This window comes from Hyposmocoma kahamanoa, unplaced genomic scaffold (assembly GCF_003589595.1).
Source record: "Hyposmocoma kahamanoa isolate Upper Pololo Valley unplaced genomic scaffold, ASM358959v1 138, whole genome shotgun sequence".
In the NCBI taxonomy this organism is placed as follows: Eukaryota; Metazoa; Arthropoda; class Insecta; order Lepidoptera; family Cosmopterigidae; genus Hyposmocoma; species Hyposmocoma kahamanoa.
In genome coordinates this window covers 1,234,040-1,254,742 of record NW_020653492.1, presented here as the reverse complement: position 1 = coordinate 1,254,742, position 20,703 = coordinate 1,234,040, and the positions used below count along the sequence as shown (strand labels likewise).

At 37.1% G+C, this 20,703-nt stretch overlaps 1 protein-coding gene across 1 annotated transcript; it reads right to left on the bottom strand.

Moving 5' to 3' along the window:
- Nucleotides 1-6,430: 6,430 nt before the first annotated feature.
- Nucleotides 6,431-20,114, bottom strand: LOC113240435. The gene is made up of 5 exons (XM_026477735.1): nucleotides 20,061-20,114; nucleotides 10,625-10,849; nucleotides 8,847-9,052; nucleotides 8,224-8,367; nucleotides 6,431-6,779 (listed from the first exon to the last, which is right to left on the bottom strand). The coding sequence occupies exons 1-5, from the start codon at nucleotides 20,068-20,070 to the stop codon at nucleotides 6,693-6,695; spliced, it is 672 nt and encodes a 223-aa protein (XP_026333520.1). The 5' UTR covers nucleotides 20,071-20,114; the 3' UTR covers nucleotides 6,431-6,692.
- Between the last annotated feature and the right edge of the window lie 589 nt (nucleotides 20,115-20,703).

Genomic DNA, 20,703 nt, shown 5'->3' with positions numbered 1-20,703 from the left:
GAAAAGTTATATTTCCGTTTTTTTAAATCAAAGGCATAAATTTCAACTGTACAGACATACGCCTAAATCCTAAAAAAAAAACAACGCTTCTTCTACATATGGGGTGAATATTAATGTTGTGTTGTTAAACACTGCTTTGTTTCCTTGTTGTCCTTTGTCACCTTTATGTAGAAGGTTATTTACATCTACCTTACCGTCTAATTGCATTGTGGTCAAAGAATAATAATAATTAATTGAAAACTTTTGATGTGACTTAGGTGATATTTCGAGTGATTTCTCTGGTGTAGATTTGTTACCTTGATGTTACAAAAAATACTTAGAAGTAGATAACTTTTCGCAATCTTAATCAGATAAAATAATAAGTATAATGTGTACAGAACTACATAAGTTGGTACTTTACTATCAGTAGAAAGGTTAAGAAGTGTAAGTAACAGTTTACGTAAGATGCCATTTTTTTTGCATTCCTTCTGCCTAGCCTCACCGTTTCAGTCAACCGTGATCATAGGACCTGTAAAGGGCCCGAAACGTTGGTTTGTTTGAAAAATTCGAAAAAAATTGTGTCATTTCCTATTGTAATAAGTACTTGTAAATAATTATAAAATAGAAAATCGCAAAATTTCTCTGCATATTTGTCGTTGAGATGATGTAGTATAAGTGAGAAAAATTTTGTTTCTGAGCTTGAAGATAATTTTTTACCTAATTAAAGTCTTTATTCATTTATCCCTAATCTTATTTTTATTATCGCAGCTTCAGTATAATTATCGACGCAAGTAGATTTTAATAGTCGTGTACGACCTGCGGCTTCGTCTTCTTCTCGCATTTGCTGCGTGTTATATTGAATGGTGATGACACAAGTTAGTACTAACAAGCGAGAGAAATAGTAAAAATTTGTTGAAGAAGAAACTTTTGATAAAGTCATCTGACACCTAAACAAACCTTTTAGTGCAAAATAGCGTAATTATTCAAATCAAATTTAGGAAGACAAAAACTGTTTATAAAGACCTTGGTCAATAATCATAATATATAAGTTTTTTTATAACATCACGTGACGGGACGTCCATAACAGTCGCAATACCACTTAGAGCTTTAAAACGTAAAGATCGGAGGAGTGCTGCCACTGCGCCTGTCACCCTGAGGAAGTTGACAAGTCCCATGTGCCTATAATTTCACCAGCACCCTTAAAACCGGAATGCAGTAATGCTCACAATACTGTTTGGCGGCAGAATTAGGTAAGCTGGCATTACTTGCCTGGACGGACTCTTTCCTTTATATTTTCTTTATATTCAAATGCTACCTTTACTATGAAGAAAGCGACGCAAAAAAGGAACATTTTGGTTGAGTAGATTTGTACATATTTAATACAAAACAGTTGATATTTCTTTCTTCATTTAAGGGGAGAAAAAGATGTTCGTATTGATGTAATAAAAAACATGAACGTAAAGAACAAACGAACTGAAAAATAGGTACAAGATAGTTCTGTTCTCTACCTTGATAGGGATATCAATATTCCCATCATCTATAAATCAAATTCTTTAAAGAATGCGACAGAAACCGAGACCAGACCTTAGTATAGAACGGTTAACTGTTTGCTTAGAAACAAGATCTAAGGTAATCGTGTTCCACAACGCTCGCGAGTTAATTGCCTTACTCAATTATGACAAATTTACTATCAGTGTTAGTTTTGGTCCACCCCACATACGACTAGCAGGAAACAAAATCTTTGCCTAAAAAAAAAGCCATGGATGGTATTTGTAAATGTTACAAAAGTGTCAAAAACTAATAATATAATCAAGACAGATAAAATATAAAATTAAAATAATTATATCTTTTCCATAAAAAGAAGCCCTTTAAAGTTTGTGGAATTACATCTATTTACCAATCGGTTAAGAAAGTGGAAGAGATTCAATAAACCAGATTCATTCCCTAATTTGCCTCTTTTGGAGTGAAATATTTTCTTCAAATTTGAATTGGACCACAACTACTGAAAACACCACTACACCAGTAAAAAAAGGATCATCAAAATCAGTTCGCAAATGGCGGAGCAACCGCGTGATATATACAAATTACCTCCTCCTTTTTGTAAGGTCGGTTAAAATTTCTTTTTGTTCTTTTTGTATTGCAGCGACGGTAGATTTTGATCGAAAAATCGTATTACAAAATTGAAGACTACGTGTTAGATAAAGATGTATGGAAAGACGACATGGCTCCAGAATCCACACAAATTTGATTCAAAAGTGTATACCATAGCGTTTAAGTTTATTTGAAAAGAGCAATCCCTAGAGTTTCTTGCTCGTTCTTCTCAGGGAGGTCAGCGTAGTGAACGAGCAGTAGCTTAAATGTGACGATTTCAAGTGTAAATTTATTTTACCTATGGAATAAATAATCTTTGACTTTGACTTTGACTTTGGTAGATGTACGGACAGATTTATTTGTTCTTAAAGCTGTCTATTGTCGCTTGCCAGTCAAGTAAGGACTGTGTAACCACTCTGAAGTATCAGTAGAAAAATAGAGTCATAATGAGAAACTTTTTTTTGTTGATTTGTAAAGATTTTCGAAACAATTTTATTGTTACATTTTTGTTGAATGTCAGAATGTTTATTTATTACGAAATTACTCCACTAGGAAATGAAACTATTTTTCCGGATTTAAATCGCGTATATTTGTACAGGTCCCATCGTCACGGTTGACTGAGGTGGTACAGTCTTCAACCAGTTATGTCTAATATTGATGCAACCCACCCTATTTTTTCACTATGGTTACAATAGTTATTAATTAAATACCTTATTATTAATTTTATAAAGAAAACATTCCAATTTACGCTAAATTAAGTTTTACAAATTATTTTATTACATGAATTTTTATTAAGTTCAATTTATTATTAATTAATAATAGAAATTAGAATAAACTAAAACATATTAATTAGTACTACAGTCTTATGTCTGTTTGGGATTTTTCATTAGAGGAAATACTGGATCCCAAACTGGTGGTACGGAGAAACCGTCTTCCCTGTTGAAATTAGGATGTTTTTTAATTTCAATGGCCTCTCGCAGCATCCTGGGTAGATAACGGACTTCTTTTGCAAGGGCCTGGGGTTTGGCAAACTTCATTAAATGTGTAGGTTTATCCATGACATACTCGCAGACTGCAGACTTGTTTACGCGACGGTGTTTGACATCAGCTATATGTTCTTTGACGCGGGTACAACTACTTCGCTTTGTTTGTCCAATATAAGAGAGACCGCACTCACAGTTAAGCTTGTAAACTCCTGCATCCTGTAAGGGAATGTTACATTTCACTTCCATCCATGACTTAGTTGGCATAGCGTCTGGCACGGTTTGCTTGAAGACGTCGGTTCGAATCCGGCCAAATCGGAGGAATTTTTTCTAAGTGTTCGATCTTTGTATCTATAATCTACAAACTAAACACTTTTTTCATTTCAAAGTATATTTTTTTATGGATGGCTTGTGAGACTAATTTATTGTCTCAATTCTGCCAGTGTCGGTTACGTGTTAGTTTCATAAACATCATGGAGGGAGTGTTTAAGAAAAGTATGTTCGGTGACTCAGAGCGAGTATCGAAGCATTTCAAAGTATTTCTGATCTCTTTAGAAACATCTGTAGGTACATTACAACAAATTACTCATCATAATTGCTAACCATCCGCAGCCTAAATTCGCCTAGAAGAAGACCATGTATGGTCTTGCGCTATCTCACCTATCTACGGCGCGTAACTTTGACAATGTCCTCTAACCCATCCCACTGCACAACCTCCCATATTTCTGGGACCATTCCTTAGCCAACGTTCGTTTGTCGCTTTACCCGGTTGGAATAAGCATGCTTTGTAATATTCTGGCTAGCTCTATTTAAACTTCATTATCCGAGCACCTAAGCCTTAGTTCGTTTTAGTTTTTTCGGAATGCGGCACTCGTTCTATAAGTTTGATCCTACAGCCCGCCACGTCATATGGCTCATTGCACAACTAATAAAGTAATAACACAAAGTTAGTTTACACAACGATTACTGGGAGAGGACCCTCACATTAAAAATAAGGCCTTTTTCAACCATCTGAGAACTTGGGTAAAGACGGTTTTGGCATCTTAGGAGGTTTAAAATTTGTGCACAATGGACTAGCGTGAAGGAGAAAAAAGTATAGATAATGAAATAGGTTGAAGTAACTATAAGTGTATCACAATATATTTTATGCATTCGTTGCATAATGAGGGCTTTTAAAGTCGAGTACCTTGTTTAGACCTCGAGGCTTTGTCGAGCAGCCTGATTAATAGATACGAGATGTTAAAAGCTAATTATGTGATTACATAAGAAGTATTGTAAGCAATCATTATTGCTTACAATACTTTTTCTACGAGTAAATTAAAATAATGAAATCCAACCAATATTTAAATATACATTAGGCTCTAATGTCGATGAATGTACATTTTGTTAACAATCCACTACAAAAAACTCAATGAAAGCCAAACAAACGCTATAAAAGAGTAAACCAAAGAGAAAGAATAGAAGTGTCCGTGATTGGCCAAGTACCGTTTATATTTCTTAACCAATCAAGAGGCAGTACAGTGTTTGAGAAGCGTCATGTTTGATATTTTAATTAACAAAAATACGATCGTCTTTTTTTGTGTACAGAACTAGTGATATGCAATAGAATATTGGTTCAGAACTGAAAAGAGCGCCTTTATGATACGGTGTAAGCCTCAACTCACACTGACGCAGAGTCGAAACGTCGCGACGCGTCATGTTTTTCATGACGCGTCTCGATATAGCAAATTCATCTCTATTTTCGCATAATTAAGGTACAAATTTGTGTTACGCAAATATGGAGTCGCGCGACGACAGGCGTTGTAGTTGAAAAACAGGACGCGACACGACGCTTCGAGTCTGCGCCAGTGTGAGTTGAGCCTAAGAAATTTTTATTGACAGATTAAAAAAGTATTTTATAATGTAATTGGTGGGTAGGAAAGAACAACTAGAGAAGGCGCCTCTGCGATACAGCCTAAGGAAACTCCTGTTCACGCTTCTTGCATTATGTATTTCATTCTAAGGGAAAACCTCAAGAGACTGCAAATTAGTAACCATTCTCTTAACAGCCTGTGCATAATAAATTTTAAAGGTGAACAAGTTCCATAGACTGATAAATAATCGATGTAGGCTAAGCAATGGTACACTCTCGCTCAGCATACATGATGCCGAGGTTAGAAATCTTTGAAGTACCTTTTCTAGAAGCTGAATTGCAATCCGTTTTAATTAAGTATCGAGTAATGACTTATTTCACAACAACAGCATTGTACAGAGAACTAGAATCTTATACGCTATCACATCACTCACACCCACTATCATGACGATAACACGTTATCTGGCAATGCATCGGTAACAGATAAGGTTGTTTTTCTGCCTTAGTTAAGGAGAAGTAAATAATTCAATTTAATAATCCACGACATTGCTTGAGCTCAAAGGAGGATTAACCCTTTTGAGGATTAAACTTTTGATTGGCAAGATGATTTGAGACAGAGTTTTGTTTGCAGTTTTGCTTATAATTACTATTGCTATAGATATTTCTTATGTTGAAGCGTGAAAAGACTACAGCAAATCTCACGGCAATGTCCCTTGTATGACCAGAAGTGTAAGTGAGTACTAGAGAAGCCTATAGTATAATAAATAGATCTGAAAAAGCGCTAGGATGCGATTTGATTACTGGATTAGCGCTTTAGCTCAGGAGAGAATTTTCTCCGGATAACTTCAAGAAGCTTTGAGGTGAAGTTCAAGCAGCAGTAGAGCTCCATGTGAAAGACTTCGTCTAGGGAAGTAGGTACTGCCACTTTACCTATTTCTGCCGCCAAGCAGTAACGTTAGGTGAAAGAACTTAAGGCCGTTGGTGAAATTACAGGCACATGGGACTTGTCAACTTATTTCTCAGGGTAACGGGCACAGTGGCAGTGTCATTCCGATCTTTGCGGTTTAAAGTTCTGAGTGCAGGTCCACGTCTTGTTCGTCCCGTCACCTGGTATTATAAACAAAAAATAAGAACCTGAAGAGAGTCCCTGAAAACGTTTTGCCCATTCTCGGCAGATTGTGATAGGTCCTTGACTTCAGGATCCAGGTTTATACCCAGGGTTTGCGCTTCCGGAAACACCCCGAGTTAATGTTATATGCTATGAGCGTATTATCACTGGTGGACTGGAGTATTTCCGTAATTGTTATTGCATGATAAAAAAACAATAGTAATAATACAAAATGTGTACTAACAAAACAGGTTTAACAATTTTATAACGCAATTAATATATCTCTATAGTTCAAAATTTGTAAGACAATACTCAAGAATACAATTATGCACCCAACTACTTCTTATTTAGTAAAATACATAATATATTAAGTAGGTAATGACTCATATAAATTAAGTTACAAACTAAAACCTTTCATACCTCTATATATAACAGTTACATCTACATTTGTTTGACCAGTAAACAACAACCTCGAAATGAACATAAATTATGAGCAAATATTAACTTTTTTGCTAAGAAAATAAGACCTGCGGGTGCTTTTTGATAAATACTTAATAGTAAAAACTTATGTTTGTACATCAATTTTCAATTTCAACCAACCCACGTTTAAATTTTATTTAATTTATTTCGGTATTTTCATAAGAGATGTTGTGTAGATGAACGTTGACACGTATGTTATTTACATAAGCACGAGGCACTCGTATTCGGCGGAGCTTCGCTCTTCCCCGTCAAACGGATAATAGCAGGTTCCGTGACTTGGGTGGATCTGAAAACAAACAAAAACAATATTTATTTTATAATATTAACTGCCACTGTGGCCGAGCGGTTACTATGCTGGACTGCCACGCAGAGGTCCCGAGTTCGATTCCCGGGCCGGGAGAGATAATTGTATGGCCTACATTTAGTTCTCTCGTGAGTTTGGGTGTAATTTGTAGATGTCTATGTGTGTATCCATGACACTCGCGATACAGAGTTTCCCTAGTTCGGGGCTGTGAGTGTGCGGGCTTTATTATTATTATTTGTATTTAGGCGTGGGGGCCACTACAAGCGAAACTCCTAAACGTGAGATCGCCGAACGTGACCACAAGCCTAGCAGTTATTTCCGCCAAAGAATTAGCTATTCAAATAGGAAATGTTGCCAGTGTTCTGGGTACGATGCCCCAGGGTGCGGCTCGCGAGGAAATTTTCTACTCAAAAATTTTCTTCTACAATTTTATTTTAAGTTTCGTCTAGTGTCAAATTTTTCTTTAAGTGACTAGTAAATAAGAAGATTTTATGCTATAATTTACCTTACCCCAATATCAGGTCAACTTCAGACATTTCATTCAATATCAAATGTTGTTTGTTGAACGTAAGTTCGCGCTAAAGAAAGAGAATTAGTGAAATAAAAGGTAAACAAACGTAATAATAGAACTTCTTATGAAAGAGTTCATCCAGGAAAGTATTTTCACCTTACCAAGTAGTAACGTAAACATTACTACGTTCTGGTATATGAAGGATACGATGGGACTTGTCAACTTTATGTATCAGTGTAACGTGGGCAGTAGAAACGGGTCTAATCTTTAGGATTTAATGCTCTGAGTTGACACTACAACTGTTATGGCTAGGGGTGATGCGTACCACCATTCGTAAGATTTGTTCTTCCAGTCATTTTATTGTTAATAATAAAAAAAGAATTTCCAAACAACCTGTTGCATAGATTGCATAAAAATTAAAAAGAAGTATGCGTGATAGTTAATTAATAACAAAGATTTCGATCTTGAAAAAATACCTTCGATTCGGCCGGATTCTGGAAAACCGTGGCAGATGCTATGCCAACTAAGCCACGGAACGAACCACCGGACCTTACGAATTTTTCTATGTACTTATTGCGGTAATCTATCACAAAATCGAATTTTTTGTCTGATGTTACGTTTGTTCTAATTTTCATTACAACGAAAACCGAATTATAATGAAACTGTTGTTCTTTTAGGATATGTTGGATGTTTATCGCAAAGACACGATTAGGTTAGGTTAGGTTAGGTTAAGTTAAGTTTAAAAGGAAAAAAACATTTTTCTATCAAAATTACTTTCGAAGTTATGAAAATTCGTGCAAACGTTTCTGGAAAATGTTATTTCGGACTACTGATGGGTAACCACTTATTGCTCTTTGTTTTTGTTTTTTTTAAAGACTTTGTAGTAAAAATAACAACTAAGGTAAGCATTTATACCTTGCCAGGAGTGGTGCACTCATCATGGGTGACCCTGCCGAAGTAGAGCTTCTCACCGCTGGCAGTCTGTCCGGCCTCTACCGCGCCTGGAGGCACTTCACCGTTGGATGAAAACTGCCATGCGAACATAGCCGGGACTAGCACCTGAAACAATAGAAATCGATCAATTCCAATAATTATAATTCAAGGCCAACCACGTTTCACATTCAGTTTTTTCAGAAGAAACGTTGCCGAGCCCATAATATTGTGTGAATTTGGTAATAGATTGCTGCAGCGATGTTTTTTAAGTTTACTGAATATCACCGTTCCAGACGCTACGCCAACTAAGCCACTACGGAACGAACTAGCAGACATTATGAATGTGCTTGTTCTTTGTTTTAGGTTTTTAACGACTTTTTTGCCGTGACGCCATCTGTTTCTACACCTAGCCAGATACCTTTACAGCTACCAGCAGCTGATATATCATGCTCATGCTATAATAATCATGCTGATCTCAACATAGGTATAATGTTCTCTATTGCTTTCAACGTAAGCATTCGGTCGCTTAGAAAATACATTAGATACTGAGAGAATGTATACCAAAATGGTTCCTCAAGTTTTATTTTAAATACCAAAACTCTCACCTCAAATTGATCTTTTAAGATCTCTTCTCCCCTGAAGGAGATGTAGCAAGAGTTCTTGGAAGGGATGACCTTAGCAGGCATGATATGGCCTTCATGGTGTGCACGGCCGGCGTAGATCTCCTCACCGTCTGCGTCAACGCCGACACGCAGCGCTCCTGGAGGAATGCTGCGCTGGCTCAGGCACGCTGGCACCCAACGGTATGTACCTGAAATTTGGTGGGCAAATTAGTCCCATTATCTGTATATATAAATTAGTCTCCTTCACGTGCTACTACTACTACTACTACTACTATTTTTTTCAAATCCACGTGACAGGAAGATCGCTGATAGAGGACATACTTAAGAAAATGGTCAAGAAGTGTGTGGAAAGCCTTGTGCAAGAATAGCATCTTCCGAGATTCGGCCCATCTCACCCAGATAGTAGTTATTAACACCATTGAAAGCTGGAAAGTTTGTAACACAATGTGCACTTTTATACACTGTATTACAGCGTTTTGTAATATGCGGTGATGATAAAATTATTTGTTACCAACAGATGTTTATGGTGATCATATAACGTATTTCCTTAGAACGTATTTTGAGCATGTCAAGCATAATGATTGCAGTAACAATGTCAAATCTTGATAGGCTAACTTGATTAAAGTGTGTTTTTCAATGCATCAATAACTTAACACATGGTTAACACTATACGATCGCGGCCTTCTATGTATATGTTATGAAAATTGGAAATGTGCAGAGAGCAAGCATTTTATTTAATACAAGTCAACGATGGACAAATATCTATTATTGATTGAAAAGCTGAGTACCGAAAGACATGATACAATTATTTATTTCCAACATGGTATCTGCACATGAATTTCGTTAAAAATATTATTTAACTTCATCAAAAATATCTTGTACGTTTGAACGAACATATGAATTAAAAACTCGGAACATATGAATTGTTTTATCGACAATACAAAAAAAAGACGACGGCCAAAACTCTATATGGAATCGAAAATGAAAACCGCGATAAATATAACGCAAATTTTGATAATTTATTTATCGGAATATAAGTTTGGGATTAGCTGGGAAGTGGAGAAACGCGTGGGAAATGGAAAGGACACTGGAAAGGTAGGAAGATCCATAAAGAGGATTGGCCCAACAATGGCAGACAAACACGACAAGCAAAGAGTTAACACCTTACTTCTTCGTTAAATATATTGTGAAATTCATAATTATTTGTATTTCTGAGCTATTTATTACAATTACGAGAGGGTATATTTATGTTTAAAAGATAATACCTAATACATTGGCTAATAATGCAAATGTATTGCTTTTCTTAAAACTTTCTTTTCTTTCTTTTATGTTTTATATATAATAGGTAATCTGGTCAGACTTATTTTTCAGAATTACAAATTCTATTATCAGAGTGCTTGGCTTAGTGGACAATCTTTATACCGATAAAAATTTGGTAAAAGGAGTTTCCAAGAATTTGTTCATTTAATATATTTTCGATAATTCGTTATATAAAGAAACGATGTGTAAGTATTTTTGCACCATTTCCACATCATGCAAAAACTCTCGCAAACTGAGATACAAATAAAAACATGCATAAAAACTTTTCGCTAATATTAATCTGTACAACGTAATTATCTTTATCAAAGAATAATGACACTCGAAACCAGTTACAAATGGCAGTAATAAGCAAGTACCTCCTTATCTAAGGAGAATCCCTGAAGAAGAAAGGTGTTATCTCACATAAACCCGTTTTTAATTTCAAGTTTATTTCAACTTACTCCACGGCAGTTCAACGGTTTCCCCAGGTAGTTCGGGGACAACTTCTTCCTCCCCATCGACGACCTGGACGGGGTCGACTGGTTGTTGGGGTGGAGGGTAAGGGTAGAAATATGCGGGGTGCATAGGATAGTACATTACCCCCGCAGGGGCGTACATGGGATGGCCGGGAGGGGGAGGAGGATATTGATGTGGCGGATAGGCGCCATAGCCGTGGTAGGGGTGTCCTGGACCAAAATTTTAGTTTATTTATGGTACTTATAAAGGAAACGTTAGATATAATTAAAATAGTGTTGTTATCGTTAGTCGAATTATAAATTTAGAATAATGACACTCGAAACCAGTTACAAACGGCAGTAATATGTAATGATCTCCTTGTCTAAGGTAAACCAGGGCACAGGACCGACAGAGTTGGTCTAAATTCAATCTTAAAATAATTTCCTTGAAAAATGGCGAAATTCTTGAAAAAGTACCGATACTTCCCCAAAATGAATAATTATTATATACCCATATATGGGTAATGTAGTCACATTATTTTTTAAATTTGAGTTCTTATATCAGGGCGTTAATACTGGAAAATCGTAATAATAGGTAAAACTTTAGCTGTCAACTTAATTTTACAACTTCTAAGACACAAAGTTAGGTACCGGTTTCTTCTCGAAGAAGATATTTAGGCATTTATTTTAAGAAGAAAGCACAAGATATCGTAAATTTACAACAAATAAAAGTTTTAAGGTTTTGCAAGCATTCAAGCATTGCAAGCATTTCGATTGAAACCATTATTGTGGTTGTTCTAAGTTTAATTAATAATATAAATTATAACTTATTTTTCCTTACACAAAGAGTACCAAAACTAGGTACGTAGTAAAAAAAATTGCGTATTAATAACCCAATGCAAATACAAAACCATTCGAATGCATGGAATACATTTTCAAAGATGTGTGTTATGAAAACGAACAAACAACTCTAGCAACACTTCTTGAACGGCGAAAACATGTATGGAAACTACATTTTACACGAAGTCTTCGTAGTATTTTATTTGCTTAGGAATTACTATGACACCCTTTGTTATCCAATACTGAAAGAAACACGTTATATAATCATTTGATTAATCATAGATATAATGAAGTACACGTAAGGTATGACAATCGCATGTAAATAGGTAAACGTTATCAATGATTTACGTTTAAGGCGAGTTACCCGAAGATTACTCGGAAAAACTGTTTTGATAGATCAAATGATTTAGGTATTTACTATTCACTAACGGTCTTACATGAAAAATACGATACACATGGATATTGTCTAAAGAATGTGCTAATTTGTTACTCTATAGTATGTACTTTATCCGATCATATAAAGTCCTGAAAACAGGCTAAAATAGAAGTCTAAAACGAATGGTAACTTATCACAAAGACGAAAATTTTTTTGTTCGAAATAACGTTTGTTCGAATTTTCATTACACCGAAAACCGAATTATAACGAAACATTCATTCTTGCAGGACATGTTGAATGTTTATCGCAAAGACACAATTAGGTTCGGTTAGGTTAAGATCGTGGAGAGCGCCCCACACTAGAGGAGCTAGTGGGGGTTCGGCGTGCCGCCAAGACCGCCGTCCAGGCGGGGTGGGAGGAGGCACTCCGATCGGCCAGATACGGGGAGTGCACCGTCCAGGCGCTGCTCCCTGTACTGGCCGATTGGAGAAAGAGGAGGCACGGGTCCCTCACCTACCGTCTTGTTCAGGTACTCACCGGACACGGCTGTTTCGGTGACTACCTGCACAAGATCGCACGGAGGGAGGTAACCCCGGAGTGTCACGAGTGCGGCGCTGCTACAGACTCGGCGAGGCACAACTTGGAGGTGTGCCCGACCTGGAGCCAGCAGCGCCGGGATCTCGTAGAGGTGGTGGGACGAGACCTCTCACTGCCCAGCATAGTTAGAGCCATGCTGGGAAGCGAGAGGTCATGGCAGGCGATGATTTCCTTCTGCGAGGAGTGATGACGCAGAAGGAGACGGCCGAACGGGTCCGCAAAGTCAGCGCCCTCTAGGACCATTTGGCGTCGGCGGAGAGGACGCACGCGACGGATCTTCGCCGATCGCCTGCGTCCCATCAGCGGAGGCCAGCAGGGTGCGGGGTTGGGAGACCCTGCCCCTGTATTGCACAGGCCTCCGCCGCCGGTAGATGCCCCAAATGTTCCGGAACATCTTCGTGCAGGTCGCCCTCCATGATTATGGGGGGGACGGTGTAGGGGTCCGCCCAAAGGCGGACCGGCACAACCGGAATCGCAGCAGCATTTGAAAGGGACCTCGCGGCTCCGGCGCCAGGTGCACGCAGGAACATCGTGAGGTTTTTAGTGGGTATGCTCTTGGGGACCGACATGGTCCCCAGGAGAGAGTCCCACATATCCCTCCCAGCGGCGGGGAATGCGTAACTCATTTTCCTCACGGTAATAAAAAAAAAGGTTAGGTTAAGTTAGGTTTAAGAGAAAAAACATAAAAAAAACTGGAAAATGTCATTTGGAACTACTGATAACCAAATGAATTATTTAAGAATAAAATGTCTAACTTAGTACATACTTTTTATATGGATATTTCTCTTTAAGTACTACAAAGAACCAGCTAAGGTTTGATTTTCAACTGAAGCTCTATTAGTTATTCAATTCACATTTATCTGAAAATTAGCATTTGTTTTGCATTAATTATGCTTCCACATTTATGTGGCGAACAGCTAGGGTGTGAAATTCCCTGAAAACTACTAACATCCTTACAACTTGGGCTTTTTCTTTTCAACTGAAGCCCTATCGTTAATAAATTTACATTTCTCCCAAAATTTGCAAATTGCCTGCACACGCTGGGGTCCGTCCATAGAAGGTAATGCTCAAAACTCAAATTTTCAAAATTTGGGTATTTAAAAAAATATTTATATCAGCGTAGTCGTAATAAAGTACCACATCACGTGTAAAGATACTGAGACGCTAACCACTGTCAGTTCTGAAGTGCATCATCTCGAAGTTTGCTCTTTACGCTAAATAATAATTATTCCTTAACGTACGTGCGTTTATGTGCAATCTTTAGAGATTCATTTCTTACGTTTGATATTACAATCGATTTATGTGAATTAATTGTCAGTGAACAAGTAAGGTATGTTGAGTCTCTTAACATTTTCGTTAACTTTAACGTCTTAATAAGCTGAATGAATGTTTCTTTCTTTCTATTATACCTATCACTACTTAAACTCAGTATATATTAAAATGCAAGTATTTACATTCTACTATATGACCACAGGATGTCTAGAAAAATTCTTAAAGTTACAGATGCGTTTTTATACAAAACCGAGGGCATAATGCTTGCTTGATGCATCGGGCAAGCTGCTATTTTCTTGTTGTAGTTTGCTGGACCTTAGGTTAGGTGAAAAGTTAAAATTTGTATCCCAAATACGTAGTCTGGGGGAGCAGGAGTGACTTAGTCGGTTTTTTAACAATCATTTCCCAGTACGTAGTTATTTTTATTTCTTCCTCATCAGTGGGTATTTATTATCAATGATAAATGTGGATATATTCATATTAAAAATCCTTTATTTTCAGATCAATTAATTCGTCGGGTGTCAGTGATAGAAAAATTAAAAATTATGTTTAAAAGTATGCTGAGGACTCGACTGTATGGACTCGGATATGTCCATTCTATTTGCTATCATTTTCAAGGTTCTATTGTATATCTTATTTATGTATAATTAATTATTGATAATATAATTTTTTAATCAGTCAACGGGATAACAGTAACATAGGTATTGTATGGCATGCCAAGGTTGTGATTTCATATTTTATATAGTATGTCTCATTTGCAGCCTCTTGCTAAGGTAAAAACACATTAGCAAGTTCATGATACAGTCAAGAGCACATGAAGCTTGTATAAAAATAAATATCCTGTATTTATTACAATATACATAATATGTCTAACAATGGGGGGCTGTTCCATTCAGTGGTGTGGAAAAAACGGCAAAACATCTAATTACCAAAAGAACGGAATCAAATTTCATCGGTAATTAAATTTTAAATATGTAATTTTTCAATTTTCGTTCATTATAGCAAAGCTCAAGTTAAATTGATCGTATTGAAGTGAAACAATTGACGACACCTGTCAATTGTTTCGAATTCGGGCTGGCCAATCGGAGCGCAGTTGTCACCGTAACGATTTGGCAGAATGGTTTTCAAACAAATGAAATGACATTTCGTCTCACTTTCTGGTTATATACTCGATATAGTTTCTATACACACATTTAAATCATATAAACAGAAATTGGTTTCTCATACAGAATACACGTACTTGGTAAATCGGAAATATTTCTGAGGAAGCGTATTATTTCTCTTTTTTCAATATTTTTTTTTTTGTAAAATATTTGTCATATTATCAAGTATGTTTAACACGGAAGAAAAAAACAACGGAAAGGCCTTATGCCTCGATTACTATCAGAACAAAAAATAGTAATAGTACTGTTTATTGTTTTAATTGTTCGCTGATGTGTTTTGTGGATAAAAATAATGTCTTTTTATTGTTTACTTTTTTATTTATTGAATATCATGAGTTTTTACTATATGATTTTGATATACTTTTTGTGAAAATACACTACTTTGTTATTATTACTGATACTATTACTAGCAGTAGAGCTGGTTGTGAAAGAGTTCGTCTAGGTCTTACTTTTTTCTGCCGCCAAGCAGTAATGTAAGCATTAATGCGGTCCGGTTTTGAAGGGTAAGATGAAATTACAGGCACACGAGACTTGTCAACTTATGTCTCAGGGTGACAAGCGCAGTGGCAGTGTCCCTCAGATCTTTATGACAACTGACATGGACAGGTCTGTCGCTTAACACCAGTCCCGTTGATATCGCAAAAAAATACAAAGGCCACGCCGGGGCCACCGCTTTTAACCAAGCGAACTACAGACCGTGTCGACAGACCTTATAAATTTATTTATGTATTTGTTACAGATACTTGTATTGGGTTTCAAACAAACTATACAGCATCAACGCCTCCCAATTGCTTCCAAGACACCTACCTACGACTCTTCAGCGCCCACTGGAGGGGCGGTAGGAACCACTTTGGTAAATCATGATTTCATGGTTAAACTGTAATTGGGTGTTTTTGTTCTGCGCCTCTAACATGAGTTTACGGCGGCGAATGTCGCTAGTGACTACGTAAAATATTACATGCAAAATGTTACTTTCCTAAGTGACCGCTAGGGGCGCTGTACAATTTTTCATACAAATGTATGAACTAAATAACGCGGTCGCTAACAACAACTGTCGCTTTAATCTCATGGTACAGGCACTAATTGTTCTAATGCACCGGAGATAAATTCATTACATTGATACTTATAATTTGGGATCAGTTAATTGATGTGGTAGTCTGGCACATTATTATTAAATATAATAAATTGTAGAAGTAATCCAACATAATGCATCTAAATCGATAATAATCACTTATGTACACTGTAGTTAGTTATTTATCACTTGGAATTGATTTTTTATCAATTTCAAATTGTCTTATTGATTAATGTTTATTACAATTGCGCTATTTCTGTCATCGCCTTAAAATGACTCAAAGATTATGTTTAATGTTTTCAGTGGTACAACTGGAAGTACACTTATTCTAATATACATATCATCACGCCTGTCTCCCACCGTGGTATCCAGAGACTATGGACCTCCACTTGCTACGCTACTGACAAACCTCCTCCACTTCCATTAATTTCTTCATACAAGCCCGTTTATTCTTAGTACTTTTAACCCGACCTTTTTTAAGGACATTCTCAATCTGATTGAGATGAGTTCGCCGAGGTCTACCTCTTCCCTCGCTTCCATCCACATTCGCTCTATAAATTTGTGCCGTCAATCTACCAACATTCATTCTTTCTACATGACCAAACCATCGAAGCATCCCTCTCTCTATCCTTGTCACTACATCATCTTTCGTACTACTTTATTACATATGCTAATATATATGAAATATAATCTTATACAGTTGTACAAGTCCCACTACTGTGCACAGGCCTCCTCTCACAATGAAATAAGTCCCACTACTGAATGAAAGGGTTTGGGTTGTAGTTCACTCGCGGGCCCTACGCGGACTGGGACCTGCTCATATATATTTCTTTTTTCCTACCTAGTAACTGGATGAACAAGACGTACGCCTGGTGATAAGCGACAGCCTGTCCATAACAGTTGCAGTGCCACTCAGAGCTTTAAAGCGCAAAGATCTTAGGGGAAATGCCACTGCACACTGAAACACAAGTTGACGTTGAAGTTCCATGTGCCTGTAATTTAACTAAAGAAATCTAGTAACGCATGCAATGGGATAACAATGAGCTCACACTCCACAGGTACCAGAATGTTACAGGTGAACGCGAGCGTTAGCCTTCATAGGCATATTCCATTTTTTAAAGCAATGTCTTAATAGTTTTTACAACATTACTCGATTGTGTGAATTGGTATTAATCGATTAGAATTAATTTGCAAATCGCGACATGCCCTAGTAGGTAACACGTCGCCGGGTAGGCAAAGACAATACGATCCTTTTGGCCTTCCACTTACGCTCCTGACACGCATCTTTCACCTCAACAACGCGCATCAGTGCTTTCATACATGCTTGTCAGTTAAAGCGAGTCAGCGGAGGAGAAGCGAAGAAAAACAGTTCTGCTGGACCAAATGGCTTAGGTATTTCTATATTAAAAAGATCTTACAAAAAATATACGATACTGTGTACTTTATCTGATGATATTTCTCTTTATGTAACAGAGAATTCGCAAAATTTTGATTTTCAACTGAAGTCCTATTAGTTATTAAAGTCACATTTATCCCAAAGTTGGCTGGAGTACCTCTATATTGTGCATATATTGTTCGGTTTCTATATTTATATGGTGAACGGCTATAGACTGATTCCCTGAACGCTATAACTTGGGCCTTTTCAAGGCGAGAGTCAATAGGCATTATTTAGATGTGCATGTTTCATCGTCGACCTGATCGTCACTTTCAATCAGATGAGATGGAGGTAAAATGCGTACTTATTTTTTTTACAAAAAGACAATCTTTTGGAGAAAAGACGACGAGAGTAAACAGCTGACCTGAAAAGAAGACTTCCCCTGTAACTACATCTATAAGTAAGCAAATAATTGAATAAAACCTAGTAAAGTGTTAGTCACAAAGTGGAAACACTAAAAACAACTGCTCGGTCGATATTTCCATAACAATACACTGACGTTGTTTACTTTGTAATAAAATGAGCAATGTTGGTTGTTTATGCACATATGTTAGTTGCTTTGTTTCAGGATTTCTAGCCCGTCACGAGTCCTAAAGACACACTATGTCCCTAACAATTTTGGTAAAAAAATTGTACATTTTTTTAGAGACACCGTGTGTGTTTCTGTAGGACGCGTGTCGGGCTAGCACCGTAGATGTTAAGCGCCAACTGATTTAAATCCCCTGGCCTAAATTCTCAGAGGAAACCCGTACCCACTGGTATATCAGTTGATAGAGTCGTGTACATCATTGTTATAAATATATAATACGTTGATAAACGTGTGTTATAATTGCGATAAAGTTTTAACAAGTTCTTTTAACTACAAGATAACGCGACAGGATTTATTTAGGCTTCAATAACCTGCAATAACAGTATAGAAAAGACATTGCTTGATATTACAGGTCATTATAATGCGATCAAACAGGAAAATTTGCCGTAACATAATTTTCATCGCATTCCATTTCTGTTTAAACATACGCAGTTCATTACGTTATCAATCTTTCTTTCATTCTAAGTCGCCCTCTATTTTCAAAATACAAACTAGGTCTCCCACTCCGATTAGCTTTCCTTTACCTCAAAAGTTGTCCGGAAGGGATCGCTCTTAGCGATAAGACCGCCTTTGACCACATTAGTTTTAAGTTGTTTATGTATTGCTCTTGTTCTTGTGTGTGAACAATAAAGTGTATATCTATCTATTTTTCTCTATTTCTATCTCTCTCTCTATTGTATAATTACTAATCCCACGTGATGGTGGTGTTTATCATTTCAAGTTATGTACTACGTTTTAGCTACGCCTGATGAAGGGCTGGCACCAATCGGTGAACGGCAAGGCGTTGAAATAAGGTATAAAATGCAATGCTCTGTCAAAAGCATTGAAATTTATACCTTATTCCACATTTAATAGTACAAAATATACACTAATAATTTAATGTCCTCTGCTTTGTCGTCTGTCGGTTTGCGCTGGCCCGTAGCGTAAGGCACTGGTCATATATAGTTATCTTGGTAAAAAACTGATAGAGCCAGTATTCGAGATCTATATAAATAGAGCTTGGGCCCGAAAGATGTTTTTTTTATATATAAAAATGTAAGTGCGCATTTGATATCCATCAAACCTTATGGAGAGTGACGATGAGGTCGACTATAAAGCATGCACACCTAAATAATGCCTATTCACTATTCGCCTTGAAAAGGTCCAAGCATAACGTTCAGGGAATACTGTCTGCAGGCAGGGAATTCAATTTCATGGCCGTTCACCATATAAATGTGGAAGTGTAACGCTTCGTGCGAATCTTTGGAATATGTACAACACAGTGATGGAACCCAAGCATACGTCATTCCCCCGGTGATGGAGAGGGGAAGACGGAATTAAATCGTGTAAGTAATCGTTGTAAGTAGGTATATGCGTATATTAACATCATAACATTTTTACATTTCTATCAAAATTATCAGTTAAAAATATCAGTAGTCTATCGATATAGATTAAGTTCACGCCCAAACATTTTCAAGGATTATTTTATCGTATTCTCATTATCTATCAATGTTTCCTTAAATTACTTAAAGTACGTGGCAATTGCCGCGGTTAGCGACTGCAGGGGACATAATGTATTAATAAATGTGAATGTAGACATTTAGTAGTAGCTCAAATTACTTTTAAGAATAATATTGACATTAGCGGCAGAAGAAAATTGAAGAAAACAATGATATTACGTCTTATCAAAAAGCGTTTTTATTGTAACAAAAGGAAAATTGACACAAGTGCCGTGATAGGTATTATGTTATAATAGTTACTGATGACCTCTATTAACTCAACGGTTTGCACCATGGGCGTTGGATGAGAAGATCTCAGGTTCGATTTCTGACTAGGAAATTAACTTTTCTAAATCGGTTCTTGTTGTTCCAGGTAATGCCTCGTAATGATTCCCATGTTCAGGCACTTACACGGAATTTCCTAATTAGAGACAAGGCTGTTGCTGTGGTTGGGTGGCACATTATCATTATTATTATAACGTCGTAAATAGCGAAGTTATCAATGGACCAATAATATTAAACAGTATCATGTGAGGAGGATTAAAACTGTTATATTTCTAAATTGAGCCATAGAAGTACTTTCTAGAGCACACGTAATTAGATAAGAGGAAATAACTTACCATGTGGCATTTTGACGTGTAGGCAGGTCGCTCGGCGGCAAATGACACCCGCGCAGCCGCGACCGTGTATTTTATTCAACGTGACTCAGTAAGATAACGCACTGACTATCCAATGATATGCATTCGAAGGAAATTAGTCGGGAAAACTAGAATTTGATGTTTCATTTTCTAATAATTGATTTGGTACTAACGACTGGAACTCGCTATTGGAAGTTATTTAGGTGGTAGTGCGATTTCGAAATATATGTGTTTTCAAGTAATTTTCATTCATTTTCCAGACAGTTTTTTATGTTCCGCAAATTTTGACGTAGTTACAGCTCATTAAGTGCGACGGTGACTTTAGCAGCTATGCAAACGCGTGATTGTTTTTTATGCAATAGAGCCCGTTGTGAAAGAGTTTGTCCAGGGAAGTACCTTACCTATTTCTGCGGCCAAGCAGTAACGTTAGCATAACTGCGTTCCGGTTTTAAAGGGTAAGGGTGCTGGTGAAATTACAGATATATGGGACTTGTCAACTCATGTCTCAGGGTGGCGGGTGCAGTGGCAGTAGGTACCTCTTTAAGCCTCTCAGTGGCACTGCAAGTATTATAGACAGGCAAACACGCCTAATGGTAAGCTACAGCTTACCATCAGGCGCACGACT

Excerpts from the sequence above, each read along its gene's own strand:
- LOC113240435 (XM_026477735.1), bottom strand. Across the intron at positions 9,053-10,624 it reads AACCGTTGAACTGCCGTGGA|GTACATACCGTTGGGTGCCA; the intron begins GTAAGTTGAAAT and ends ACCAAATTTCAG. Across the intron at positions 8,368-8,846 it reads TCTTAAAAGATCAATTTGAG|GTGCTAGTCCCGGCTATGTT; the intron begins GTGAGAGTTTTG and ends CTATTGTTTCAG.